Here is a 13,865-nt window from a genome sequence, read left to right on the forward strand (position 1 = left end):
TGATTAAAAACGTTGGCAACGAATTTCATTATCGATTCGTTGTGTCGCGCGATTATGCGTCTTTCACAGCTCTGCAGACCGTTTTGTTCACGAGCAGTTCATCGTCAATGCTGACTGACTGAATTGAACGCAAGTTGAACAGAGCGAGGCGGAAGCAGAGCAAAGGCTGTTTTCAAAGGAAATTAAGTAAATTTTACAAATGACCGATGCAGAGCAAACCGTTCGACCCAAGTCCTCCAAAGTGTGGGAGCTCTTCACAAAGATAAAAAATGAGAAACATGCCGCTTTGAAAATTGACGACACAACATAGGAGAACGCTGATAAACGTAAACATGTCGGAGTCACGAGCTGCAGCTGATACAACTCGTTTCACTCCCAACTCATGTTGCAGGTGAGTCTCTACAATTTAACACATTGTTTTGTTTCCAAGTGAGAAAACGTAACGTCAGTGTCTCTGGTAGATGAAGCTGTTTGTTTGTTTGTTTGTTTGCGGATTAATGACGGTGATAGAGAACGTGTGTTACTTTTTATTTTATTTAATAGGTACAAGCAGTGTTTAAATGTGATTTATAAATAAATCTAACACAAAGATAATAATTTAATGATTAAGCTTCAACTTTTAATTTGCTGGCAAAGTCTGAAGACATGGCAGGATGGATTGCATTTAAACAGGAATTAAAGTAATTTATTACATCTACTCAAATGTGTGTAATTAAGTATTTTATATATATATGTGTGTGTGTATATGTGTGTGTTTAATTGCTCTTTTAGCTACTTTTGCCTGAACCTTACACTGTAAGTGAAACAAGGCATTTCTTGAGTTGCTATAAATTATGTTATAATACATATAAACTCTCTCATTCCAGAAAACAACAAACAACAACAGCCTTCATGATGGACAGACATCATGGACACCACAGCAGCAGCTGTCTTCACTGAAAGCATCCTGAACATGATCGTCACTGACATGAGGCCTCTGTCGATGGTTGAAGACGAAGGCTTCACTACAATGATCCACACTTTTAATCCAGGTTACAATAATCCACACTTTTAATCCAGGTTACAGTCTTCCCTCAAGGACACATTTTACCAAGTAGCTACATATTGTGCAGGTATAAAGCATACATTTGTTTATATTTTTGTGTACATTTATTTTTTTAAGCTATTTGACTAACTTTTTTTAAAATTCAATATTTTACTAACAGAATAGTCAAATAGCAATCTGTTTTTGTGTCAATTGCTATGTCAGTCAAATGTTCAATTTTGGAATAAAGAGGTGGAAATTACGCCCCCCCCCCCCCCCCCGGATTCATTGATTAATCGAAAAAATAATCGGCCGATGAATCGATTATTGAAATAATCGTTAGTTGCAGCCCTAATCAAGACTTTTAACAGTTTATTTACTTCACTAACTGAGAACGGAGAAAACGAGAAGGTATGATTAACAGGATTGACTTGTAGGAGGGATTTGAATTGTATAAGATTGGTTATTAAGTGAAGTGGCTGATTTTCCATTAGTAACTGTGTCAAATAAAGAACTAGAAGCAACAAAATGTTTGATGAAACAGTTCAGGATCTCGTGCTTATTTGACACAGGAACAGAGTTAACGAGAAGTTGTGATGGGAGGTCAGATAATTGGGGGCTGCCTGAGAGAGATTTGATGGTTTTCCAGAATCTGTTAGGGTCATTTAGATTTTTAGAGGTCTGAGATAAGAAATAGTTGCGTTTTGCAGCTTTGATGGCAGTTGTACATTTATTCCTCATTTGTTGAAAACTCAACCAATCAGTGTTTGAGCCAAATTTTCTCGCTGCGGCCCAAAGATGATCTCTCCTGTGCAGGAGGTCAGCTAGCTCTGGAGTAAACCAGGGGCTGTCTCGTCCCTTTATTCTGAACTGACTAAAAGGAGCATGTTTGTTCACAAAATAAATGAAACTATTATGACAATAGTTCCAAGCGGAGTTCACGTCATCAGTTAATAGAATACAATGCCAGTCAAAGTGGGATAGATCCCAGAGGAATGAATGTTCGCAAAAGCATTTCAGATCCCTTTTTTGAATTAATCTGGGCTTATAAGGTGGAAGTTTAATGTCTCTGAGAGCCGCTATTACACAATGATCATTTAAAATGTCAGCGAATACATCTGTAACAGGGAATTTGTGAGGCATATTAGTTAGAAACAGGTCTAAGATGGAAGATTTTTCAGGACGGTTTTTGTTTGGTCAAGTGGGAGAGTTGATCAATTGGGTTAGATTGAGTGACAGGCAACATTTCTTGAATTTATCACAGAGGGGGGTCAACTTATCCCAGTCAATGTTGAAATCTCCTGCCAAAAAAATCTCTTTGAATTTTAAATTTCCAAGGAATTCTATCAGGGAGGGCAAAGCCTCAGGTGTTGCTGAGGGGGACGATAACAACCCACTACAGATAAGATCTGGCCTCCATTCAAAATTATGTTTACAGCTAAGGCCTCAAACTGGTTTGGAATCGTTTTAGCAGACACAAGACTAGAAACCAGAGAACCTCTGATCTAAATAGTGACCCCCCCCCTTTTTTTTTTGACGATCACAGCAATAAATGTTAAATCCATTGATTACTAGGTCATTATTCAGTACAGATTTGTTGAGCCAGGTTTCAGAGATGAAGATTACATCTGCTCCAGAAGAACTGACCAGAATTTTCAAGGCATCAAGTTTTCCCAGAAGGCTACGTGCGTTTACATGCATAAAATTAAGTCCTGACAATTTTTTTTAAGTCATTTGGTGTGCTGTAATTATTGGGGGGTCCAGGGTTGGGCTGAATCCCTGAGAGCAGTAACAACATTATCATCAGACATTTTCTTGAGTTTTTTGTGACTGATGTGTAATTATAGGAGTTAGTAGTGTGACAATTAGCCCCCATAATTGAACCATGAGAAATATTAATGAAGACGCGATCATTCAGAACCCAAAAACAGTGAAAGTTGCAGTAATGGACAGATTCAAGTGTATTAACAAGAATCAGTGACTCCAGATAGTCAGATCTGAAAATAATGACAATAATATGAATGGTGAAGAAAAGTCTCAAACCATAAAGCATCACAAATCAAATGGGCAAACAAATCGGACGAGATGGACAACTACAGTTTGAGTTGGGCTGAGGGGGGCTCCGGCCCCCCTGCAAAGATGGATGGATGCTCCCATGAGAAACAGAAGCAGGGTCCAGAATCAACAGGCAGAAAGAAATAATTTGTAGTAAATAGCAGAGCGAGCTGCCAGAAAATCCTCCTGAAATGAAAGGCATGGTCCTAGCTTGTTTTAGGCCAACAGGGGACAACAGTGTGATCCGGAATAAAAATAATTATTATCCACATGAGTTTGGATGGAGGCCTGCAGTAACTCCGATGCAAACTCCAAACTTCTCTTGAGCACCACGCAGCACTGCTCCTCCGCTTCTCTGTACGTCACCTCCGCACCAGACAGCATGAGAGGCACCCCCGGTGAAAAACGATGAGACTGACTGGAGAAGCTGAAGTCGTCACTGGTCCGATCCAGTTCTGCTCCAGTCCGGCTCCAGTGCTCCACAGCACGAGAGGCGAAGAGGCTGAAGTGGCTGAAGTTGTCCCTGGCCCGGTTCTGCTCCGGTCCGGTTCCGGCAGTGCTTCAAAGCATCAGAGCATCTCCTCCAGGCAAACACAGCGATTCCCACGGAGGTGGACAGTCCTTCATTAAAAGGTAACGTGCTGCTCACTGAAGCTGAGACCGGCTCTATTAAAGACGAAGTCCCCCACAGCCAACTCAGTTTGGTTCTGGTCCAGTTTGGGGGACACAGGTACACTTCCCCCACACCAATGAAGACACCACGAGGGCCAGTCCAGCAGAAAACCAGCGAAAAAGCCAGCAAAATACCACCCAGCGATTCTTGTCAGAAACGGGTAGAACCACAAAGGTCCAAATAAGAAGTTTGTTGGGGTCCGGAGAGATAAAAAACACCGGACCTTCGTGCGATGACTCCCCAGCTCGAGGGGTCATCTGGCCGGCAGGGTGCGCTCAGAGTGACCGGTGGGGTGGGAGCGGACGGTCGTGGACCAAAATAATTTTTTTGGGACGGTCCCGTCCGGCTCTCTGAGTCACTGAACACCGAATTTGGTTGGAAGGGGGACCAACTTTAGTCCGGTTCGAAAAATGGGTCAGTTTGATGATAAAGACTACAGAGAAGCCGGGGGGAGCTGCCGTCCATCAGGTTGTCGGAACCAAAATTTTGATTCATATAATAATTCATATTCATTCATAATTCATATTTATTTGTACCCACCTGTCCACACACTCATGTTTGTGCTGCTGGTGGCAGTGGCTGAGTGGTTAGAGCAGTCGTCCTTCAATGCAAGAGTTGGGGGTTCGAATCCACCAGCAGTCACATGCCAAAGTGTCCCTGGGCAAGACACTGAACCCCTCATTGCCTCAGATGTGTGTCCCATTGGTGTATGAATGTGATAAAGCACTGATTAGTCTCTTTAAAATGCCTTGTTCAATTAGTTTTGTAGAGATTTAGTAGAGTGCTGTATGAATGGGTAAATGAGGGCACAGATTGTAGTGTAAAGCGCTTTGAGTATCTTGATCAGATAGAAATGCAGTATATAAATACAGTCCATCCATATTATTGGACATCATTAGTGTTTAGTGTATATCGTAGACCTTTTAGCATATTGTTTGGCGTTCGTTTAGCATATATCTTAGTGTATATCTTAGTGTATATCTTAGATCCTTATTTACAGGCCAGTTTCATTTGACACTTTACATTTTTGCTATTGTTGGACGTAACTGGGATCCTGGGTACAGAATTTCGTTCCACCTCATGTACCACGTGGTGAAATGACAATAAGCCTACTTGAACTTGTAAAACTGAAAAAAAAATTATATAGAATAATTAAAACATCAAGAGCAATAGCTGGCTCACCTCAGTGCCCCCTGTCAGACTTGTACAGCCAGATCAGCCGTGATCAAGAAAGCCACCTCTATCACCAAGGACCTCTTACATCAACAACTGCATCCCAATGCTTCCAACAGTCGCTACAGAGTTCCACTTGCCTGGAAGAATATTTATAAAAAATAATTTGTACCATCTTGAGTAATGTTCTTAAACAAAACTAAATAGACACAGTGTCCTGATGCATGCTCAATAATCCATCCATCCATCCATCCATTCATCAATTATCTTCCGCTTGGTCCAAAGTTGAGTCTCGGGGCAGTAACTTGAGCAAGGAGGTGCAGACATCTCTTTCCACAGCCACATCTTCCAGCTCTTCTGGGATGATTCCAAGTTATTCCCAGGCCAACTGAGAGACAGTCTCTCTAGCGTGTCCTGGGTCCTCCCTGGGGTCTCCTCCCAGTTGTACATGCCCGAAGCACCTCCCTAGGGAGGTGCCCAGGAAGCATCCTTACCAGATGCCTGAACCACCTCATGTGGCTCCTCTTGATGTGCAGGAGCATTAGTTCTACTCCGAGTCTCTCCTGAACTTCTCATGCTATCTTCTGGACTTTATTTGTAACAGAAGACGTTTTGCTCCTCATCCAAGGAGCTTTCTCAATTCAAAGAGCAGCGAGTGAGAGATTCAGGTTATAAGGCTGAGTGAGATAAGACACACGCACATATGTAGATTGGCAATTCACACCTAAACAACCTTAACAGTAAGAGTCTTTTGTTCCTCTAATTCACAGACGAGGACCCTCTGTTCCCATCAGGTGTGAAAACCGGCTGGGAATCTGTTTTAAAGTTGCATTATATACTTCACCATTGAAGCTCTCACTCAAAATGGATCAGACCCTCCAGAAGCTGTCTACTCGGCTACCACTTCCTCTGTTGGAAGAAGTTTCTTGTTTCGTTGAAAAGGCCCAGCTTTCACAGCATCAAAAGAGCAAGGAATGCCAAAAAAGTAAGTTTCTAAAATTATAACAGAGAGCTATCCGGATGCATGCTCAATAATCCAGGTAGAAAAATCTAAAAAAGTTAAATCTGGTCCTCTAGACATTCAAAAAAACAAAACAAAGCAAAAAAACAAACTTTTTTTGTTGTTTTGCTTTGTTTTGTTTTTTTGAATGTCCAGAGGACCAGATTTAACTTTTTTAGATAACAGAGAGCTGTTTTCTCATCACAAACCATCAGTCAAGATCAGGAGTTTGTCGCCAAAACTAATTTTCAGGACCAGTGGGATAGAAATTTGTCTAACAGGACATTGACACAACCTGAGAAAGAATGTGCTGACAAAAGGACTAAACTTTGCCATCTCCCCACAAGAAATACCTGTTGTGGAACTAATCACGGCCACTGAATCCGCGATTAGGAACAACAACTTGACAGAAGGAGAGGCAGAACAACTCAGAATGAAAATATCAGCAACCCTCTCCAGTGCCAAACCGCCTCCTTCAAACCTCACACCACAGGAAAGGAAAGCTGTAACATCACTCAGCCAGGACCAAAACATCACCATTTTACCAGCTGATAAAGGAAGATGTACAGTAGTCCTCAACACTTCTGATTACCGGGAAAAAATAACTACACTACTGAGCGACAGCAACATTTTTGAGACCCTGAAGAGGGACCCAACCAGCACCTACAAAAAGAAAGTCACAGATTACCTGCAAAAACTTGAAAAGGAGAAAACAATCAATCGATTGTTGTATTATAGATTGTACCCAGGGGAAGCCACTCCCTGTCTTTATGGACTTCCAAAAATACACAAAGAAGGAACACCACTCGGACCTATCGTCAGCAGCATGAACTCAGTGACATACAATATTGCTAAACATCTGGCTGGTATTTTAGCTCCTCTTGTTGGAAACACACCTCATCACATAAAGAACTCTATTGATTTTGCTAACAAAGTTCAACACTTGAAACTAACCCCAGGAGAAACCCTTGTATCGTATGATGTGACTTCTCTTTTCACATGCATACCCATCTCTGAAACAGTAGAAACCGTCAGAAAACAACTTTTACAAGACAAGGACTTAATCAACAGGACCAACTTCACCCCAGACCAGATCTGCACCCTGTTGCATCTCTGCCTCTCCACCACTTATTCCAAGTTCAATGACAGTTTTTACAGACAGAAGCACGGCTGTGCCATGGGATCTCCAGTGTCACCCATTGTTGCCAATCTCTACATGGAGGAAGTGGAACAGAGAGCCCTAAACTCCTATGAGGGAACAATGCCAAGCCATTGGTTCCATTATGTGGATGACACCTGGGTCAAAATCCAAGCCAAGGAAATAGAAGCGTTCACCAGACACGTTAACTCGGTCAATAACAACATCAAGTTCACCAGAGAGGATGCAAACGACAACAAGCTGCCTTTTTTGGACTGTTTGGTTCAGATGGAGAGAGGGGACAGCCTCAACATAGAAGTTTACAGAAAACCAACCTACACAGACCAGTATCTTCTGTTTGACTCCCACCATCCACTGGAACACAAACTCTCCGTCATCAGAGCTTTACAACATCGGGCCGAATGCGTCCCCACGAAGACAGAAGGTAAGGAAAAGGAACAGAAACACATTCAAGAAGCTCTTCAAACATGTGGATATCCTAACTGGCCTTTTGTCAAGTCAGTGAGGAAATCTACAAAACGCACCAATAAACTGAAAAAGGAGAACAGCAGACATAAAAACTTTGTCATCCCTTATGTTGCTGGAGTATCAGAGAAATTCAGAAGGATCTTCAACAAACACAAGATCCCAGTACATTTCAAACCCAACAGGACTCTCAGACAGAGGTTGGTCCACCCTAAAGACAAAACTCCCATACACAAACAGAGTGGTGTAGTGTATGCGGTCCAGTGTAGCGAGGACTGTCCAGACCTCTACATTGGAGAAACTAAACAGCCTCTTTACAGACGCATGGCTCAACACAGGAGAGCCACCTCCTCTGGACAAAATTCAGCTGTTCACCTCTACCTCACAGATAAGGGACACTCTTTTGAGGACCAAAATGTGCACATTTTGGACAGAGAACACAGATGGTTTGAGAGGGGGTGAAGGAAGCAATTTTTGTAAAAAGAGAAAAGCCGTCTCTTAACAGAGGAGGAGGCCTCAGATTTCCACTTTCAAAAACATATAATGCAACTTTAAAACAGATTCCCAGCCGGTTTTCACACCTGATGGGAACAGAGGGGCCTCATCTGTGAATTAGAGGAACAAAAGACTCTTCCTGTTAAGGTTGTTTAGGTGTGAATTGCCAATCTACATATGTGTGTGTCTTATCTCACTCAGCCTTATAACCTGAATCTCTCACTCTCTGCTCTTTGAATTGAGAAAGCTCCTTGGATGAGGAGCGAAACGTCTTCTGTTACAAATAAAGTCCAGTTGTTTTTGTATTGAACGCTTTTTGAATTCATCAAGTCCTGGATGACTGAGAATCTTCACAAGCATATTTCTCATGCTATCTCTAAGGAAGAGTCCAGCTACCCTGTGGAGGAAACTCATTTTAATTGCCTGTATCCACAATCTCATTCTTTCAGTCACTACCTAGAGCTCATGACCATAAGTGAGGGTAGGAACATAGATCAACCAGTAAACAGAGTCATACAGCTGCCGTACAGCTTGGCTCCCTCTTCACCACAACAGATTGATAGTGTCCAGAACACTGCAGATGTTGCACCAATCCATCTGTCAATCTCACACTCCATTCTTCCCTCACTTGTGAACAAAACCCAGAGATATTTGAACTCCTTAACTTGAGGCAGAACCTCACCCTCGACCTGAAAAGAGTAATCCACCCTTTTCCGAATGAGGACCATAGCCTCAGGTTTTGAGTTGCTGATTCTCATCCCAGCTGCTTCACACTCGGCTGCAAACCGCTCCAGTAAGAGCTGAAGATCATGGCACGATGATGCCAACAGGACCACATCGTCTGCAAAGAGCAGAGATGGAATTCTGAGGCCACCGAACCGGAAACCCTTTGCCCCCTGGCTTCACCAAAAAATTCTGTCCATAAAAGTTATGAAAAGGATTATGACAACGGGCAGCCCTGGAGAAGTCCAACTCCCACCCTGAAGGGGTCTGACTTAGTACCGGCAATGTGAACCAAACTCTTGCACCACTTGCATAGGGACCGAACAGCCCATAGCAATGGGCCCCCAAACCCATACTCACGGAGCAACCCCCACAGTGTGCCCCGAGGAACATGGTTGAATGCCTTCTCCAAGTCCAATAATGGTCAGTCAGGTCATCTGGACAGTTTATTTTTTGTGGAAAGACATTTTGCCCTCTATCTGGAGGGCTTCATCAGTCTGAGGAGTTCCAAGTAAAATGTTTTCCCCACCAAGCAGTACATTCCTTTAGTGGACCAACCAGTTTGCTTGTGATAATATGGTTTCTGGGGGTTGTCCTGTCCCCCGTCGACTCCTCCCAGGCAGGTAGCCACAGCCAAAGTGGTTTGAGACATCTTGAAACAATTTGGATTTCTTAAAGAGAAACCCTATTTTGAATTTGACCAAACCAAAAACCAAAAAAAGTTCATGCTCAATAATCCAGGTATACAATCTAGAGGATGACATTTTTTCGGGAGTACTGCCGGTCACGTGAATCCGGCCGGATTCCGGCGGGACCGGAGTCAACTTTATTATAACTCCCGTTATCGGGACCGGACAGGACGAAAACTTAACGGGAGCAGACGGGAGCGGGAGCCAACATAGGACAAAAAAAGAAATAGGCAAAAAAAAATAAATAAATAAATTTCAGACAGGCGGCTGCGCCAACAGCTTCCGGCGCCTTTTCCAGCAGCTACTTCCGGCCGCCTTTTCCAACCTTTGTTTACTGTATCAACCAACATCATGGAGGGAGCATACGCCAGCGGAGAAACCGAGAGGGTAAAAAATATTTTGCAACGCAAAGTTAGGAATAATGACGCATCTGTTAGGTTAACAGAACTATCAGGGAAGGCGCTAATAGTTCAGAACTTTATGAGAGTCGAGTGTGACGGTGTGAAGACGCTCTACGCTGCTTGCAAAACATGCTCAGTTATAATAAAGTACGCCACTGACTCGGGGACGAGCGGTCTGAAGAGGCACACTTGCAAGGCTAATTTCGGAACGAATCAGCCAAGCATTTCTTCATTCATTAAACGAAAAGTACCGTCGGGAGTCAAGTCTCGTATGACCAACAAAATAGCCCGCATGTGCGGCGTAGATTTGAGACCATTTGCTGTAGTAGATGGGAAAGGTTTCATCGACGTCATACAGGAGGCAATCGACATCGGAGCAAAGTATGGAAACAACGCTGAGGCACAAGACATACTGCCATGTGGACGCACGGTCTCTCGTCATGTTCAAGGAGAATACGATAAAATTAAAAAAATGGTCATGGAAGAGCTCCATCAGGTATGTCTGTCACGCTGCACTATTTTATAATACAGTACAAACATTTTACCTTGACATCATGCAGTAGTCTAATTATAGATTTCCTAACACTAAATCTGTTTTTTCTCCTCCTTTTAAACTGCTTAATCTCTCAACTATAAATTAGTCATCTGTTTTACATGTAATATACTTTGAGAGCTAATAACAATATACGTAATTCCTTTGGTGCAGACTAGAGACCATGCAATCACGACAGACCTTTGGACAGAGGAGAGGACAAACACACACTACATCACCGTTACAGTCCATTACATCTTGGATGGGAAGATGGTGAACCATATTCTGGCCACAAGGGAGATGGAGGGTGTCAAATCTAATGAACACATCAGAGGGACTGTGGAGAAAATCCTTCAGGTATCTCACACTCAAATGAGATAATTATCTTTATTTACATGGCATATTAGCTTTGTAGAGGTCTAGTATAGAGCTGTATGAATGGGTAAATGAGGCACAGATTGTAGTGTAAAGCGCTTTGAGTGTCTTGAAATAAGACAAAGGCGCTATATAAGTACAGTCCATATGCAATAAATATTGCCAATTAATTCGTAAAATTGGGAAAAGTATGAGAACATGGTGCAGCAATAACAAGAACATGTCACAGAAGGAACAATAGAAAAGACAAATATATATATTTTTCATTCAACCTTTACAGGCTAACCTCATTGAGTCACGAGGACTCGTTTTCAAGAGACCTGTTCCAATCCAGACAGACAGAACATATAAAGTACAGACAACAATAACAGTGAACAATAATAACGATAAACTACAGTAAAAATGCTGTAAAAATACAGTTAAAATAAAAGTAGTGTCTAAAAAAATAAATCAATGTGCCATAAAAAATGTAAAATACTAAAAACAAGAATATATTTGCTTTGAGATTTCTATTGACATTAAGAAATGTTTAAAACCCCTCACAATAAATTAAGGTGGACAACTTCAGTTCCTGCTGAAAGGTGTTCCAGGTTGCAGGAGCAGACTAACCTGGAATATAACTAAGTGCATCAGTAAGCGTGTGTCACGGTCCTTCGCTGTACATCAGTCTGTGCCGTGGTAGGCAGCAACTTAGGCAGATTACCATAGTATTTTACCTTAATTGCAGATGGAGTTTTCCTTCATTTAATACACAACACATGTGTAATATGTGTAATATGTTTTGTCCTAATGTAGTACTATAAATTTATTGAAAAGTGCTTCGTACAATTACATGACTGTTGATCAATCTGTTTAATGATTATCATATGTCTGGTCTTCTTATTTGCTAAGTTTTTGGTTTGTCTTTGTTTTTTGTTTTTTTTACCTAACAGGAATTTGGCATCCTGAGCAAGCACACTGTGTTTGTGACAGATAATGGCTCAAACATGATCGCTGCTTTCAAGGATTATGTGCGACTCTCCTGTGCCGGCCATAATATCAACTTGATCTTAAAACACGTATTTGACCACTTGGATGAGGACAACCCAGTACACAGCAGCGTCATCAAGCTGTTTAAGGACGCAAAGACCCTGGTCACACATTTCAAAAGGGCAGGGTAAGATACATCAAATCTTGTAATCTCTGCCTGGTGAGGCTGCTTAAATAATCATAAAATATGATAAGTGAAATAAATAAAGAAAAATTGAGGTACTGTAATTTATAACTGCAAAGGTCACATTTTCTTGACTTAGTTTCAGTTGTAAAGCTCTTCTTTTTAATAAAATATTTTTTCCAAAAGAAAGGCCAATAAATTGCGATTTTTATAGTCCCTGTAACCCTATTTTGACTTGTGCACGGTCTTCTTTCAATTTTAGGTTACAAAAAGCACTGGACCAGTCACTGAAGCAGGCTGTGGAGACGAGGTGGAACACCAGACTTGCCATGCTCCAGTCAATAAATGATGCTCTCAAGTCTGGTAAGCTGCACGACATCCTGCTTCGCAGAAGCGAGCTCCGTTACCTCAACAACATAGACTGTGACCTTCTTGAGGACGTCATCCAGCTCCTGAAACCTTTTGATGAAGCTACCAGGCACCTCTCCATCGATCAGGCACCTACTCTTCACCTCGTCCTCCCAACCAAGGCAACCCTGCTGCAGGGTTTGTTGATCCAGGATGGAGATAGTGCAATTGTGAAAGAGGTAATTTAATACTTTGTTTATTTTTATTGTTTAGTTTGATCATTCAAGTAGCTAACAGGAGTTTGGCCCTATTCAGTAACAGTGATAAAGGCAAGAACAGAACTGAGTCTGATGTTTTCCAAAAGAAACATTGTACAAGTTAAATTTGAAATAAATTTAAAACTCCTCCACGCCTAAAATAAAGCACAGTGCCTGTCCGCCTGAGAATTTTTTATGTCCCGTAATAATGATGTTGCATACATCATTATCATATCATTGCATGTGTCATCATGTGGTTTCACTCCTCCTCTAGCTGAAAGAGAAGTTGGCCCAGGCAGTGGAGTTGAAATTCAAAATCCACCTGTACCATAAGCTAGCCACAGCTCTCTCTCCTAGCCTGAGGAGTTTCTTGAGGAAAACGCTCTCCGGTCAGGAGTATGAGGAGGTCATCAACACCCTGGCAGCACTCACAGAAACAGCAGGGACAGAGGAGAGAGCGAGAAGCCTTGAGAAGAAACAGGGTGAGTAAAACTAGCATCAACAGAGCACCCACAGCAATTCTAAAATGTAATAACAACATTTCTTCCTATCATTTATTTAGAGGCATTCATTCACACACACGTCTGTATAATCTAATAGGTAATGTCCAATATAGGTAATGTTCTATAAGAATCTCTTTTTTTTTTCTCTCCAAAGGTCCACCCCGAGAGGCAGTTCCCAGTCCCACAGAGGTGCACGACTTCTTTTCCTTTTGTGTTGAAAAGCAGCAACAGGAGGGGGACAGTGGTGGTATTTCAGAGTCATGGGGCAGCCAGTTCGTGGTAGAGTACATGAGTGACTCTAAGTTGACAGGCTTCCAGTCTCTGCTCAACTTCTGGCATGAGAGGTCTGATGGGCTAGTGCCAGTTGCCAAGAGGCTGCTAGCAATCCCAGCAACAAGCACTCCTTCTGAGCGTAGTTTCAGTGTTGCTGGGAGACTGATTGAGGAGAGGCGTTCCACCCTCAATCCAGAAAATGTAGATGAACTTTTGTTCCTACATAGCAATTTATAATGACAACTATTCATATGTGCTGAAGAGTGGGAAAGTAGACTGATATGCACGGTGGCTGACAGACACACAGCAAACAGTTAAAACGTGCTGCAAACACAGGAATGAATCAAATTCCAAAACAAAAAAACAAATGCAACAGAAAAAAAAATCTGCAGTCACAGAAAATAGATGACACACAATCAAAAAAAAATGCAAAGGAAAAATGCTTCAAATACAAATAACACCAAAACAACTGCTGGTCTGGTCAACAGAACCCTGCAAATACATTACAGCTGAGTGGCAACTGGCCCAAAGTTGGCTTATTTTATGAGTTTAATGTGCACTGAGTAG

General features: G+C 42.0%; 1 protein-coding gene across 1 annotated transcript; it reads left to right on the forward strand.

The window, feature by feature from the left end:
- Nucleotides 1–10,659: 10,659 nt before the first annotated feature.
- On the forward strand, nucleotides 10,660–13,664 carry LOC119413687 (zinc finger protein 618-like). The gene is made up of 5 exons (XM_037680742.1): nucleotides 10,660–10,746; nucleotides 11,697–11,920; nucleotides 12,180–12,504; nucleotides 12,797–13,004; nucleotides 13,180–13,664. The coding sequence occupies exons 1-5, from the start codon at nucleotides 10,660–10,662 to the stop codon at nucleotides 13,533–13,535; spliced, it is 1,200 nt and encodes a 399-aa protein (XP_037536670.1). The 3' UTR covers nucleotides 13,536–13,664.
- Nucleotides 13,665–13,865: the final 201 nt, after the last annotated feature.

Source organism: Nematolebias whitei, chromosome 8 (assembly GCF_014905685.2).
Source record: "Nematolebias whitei isolate Nwh7 chromosome 8, NemWhi1, whole genome shotgun sequence".
Lineage (NCBI taxonomy): Eukaryota > Metazoa > Chordata > Actinopteri > Cyprinodontiformes > Rivulidae > Nematolebias > Nematolebias whitei.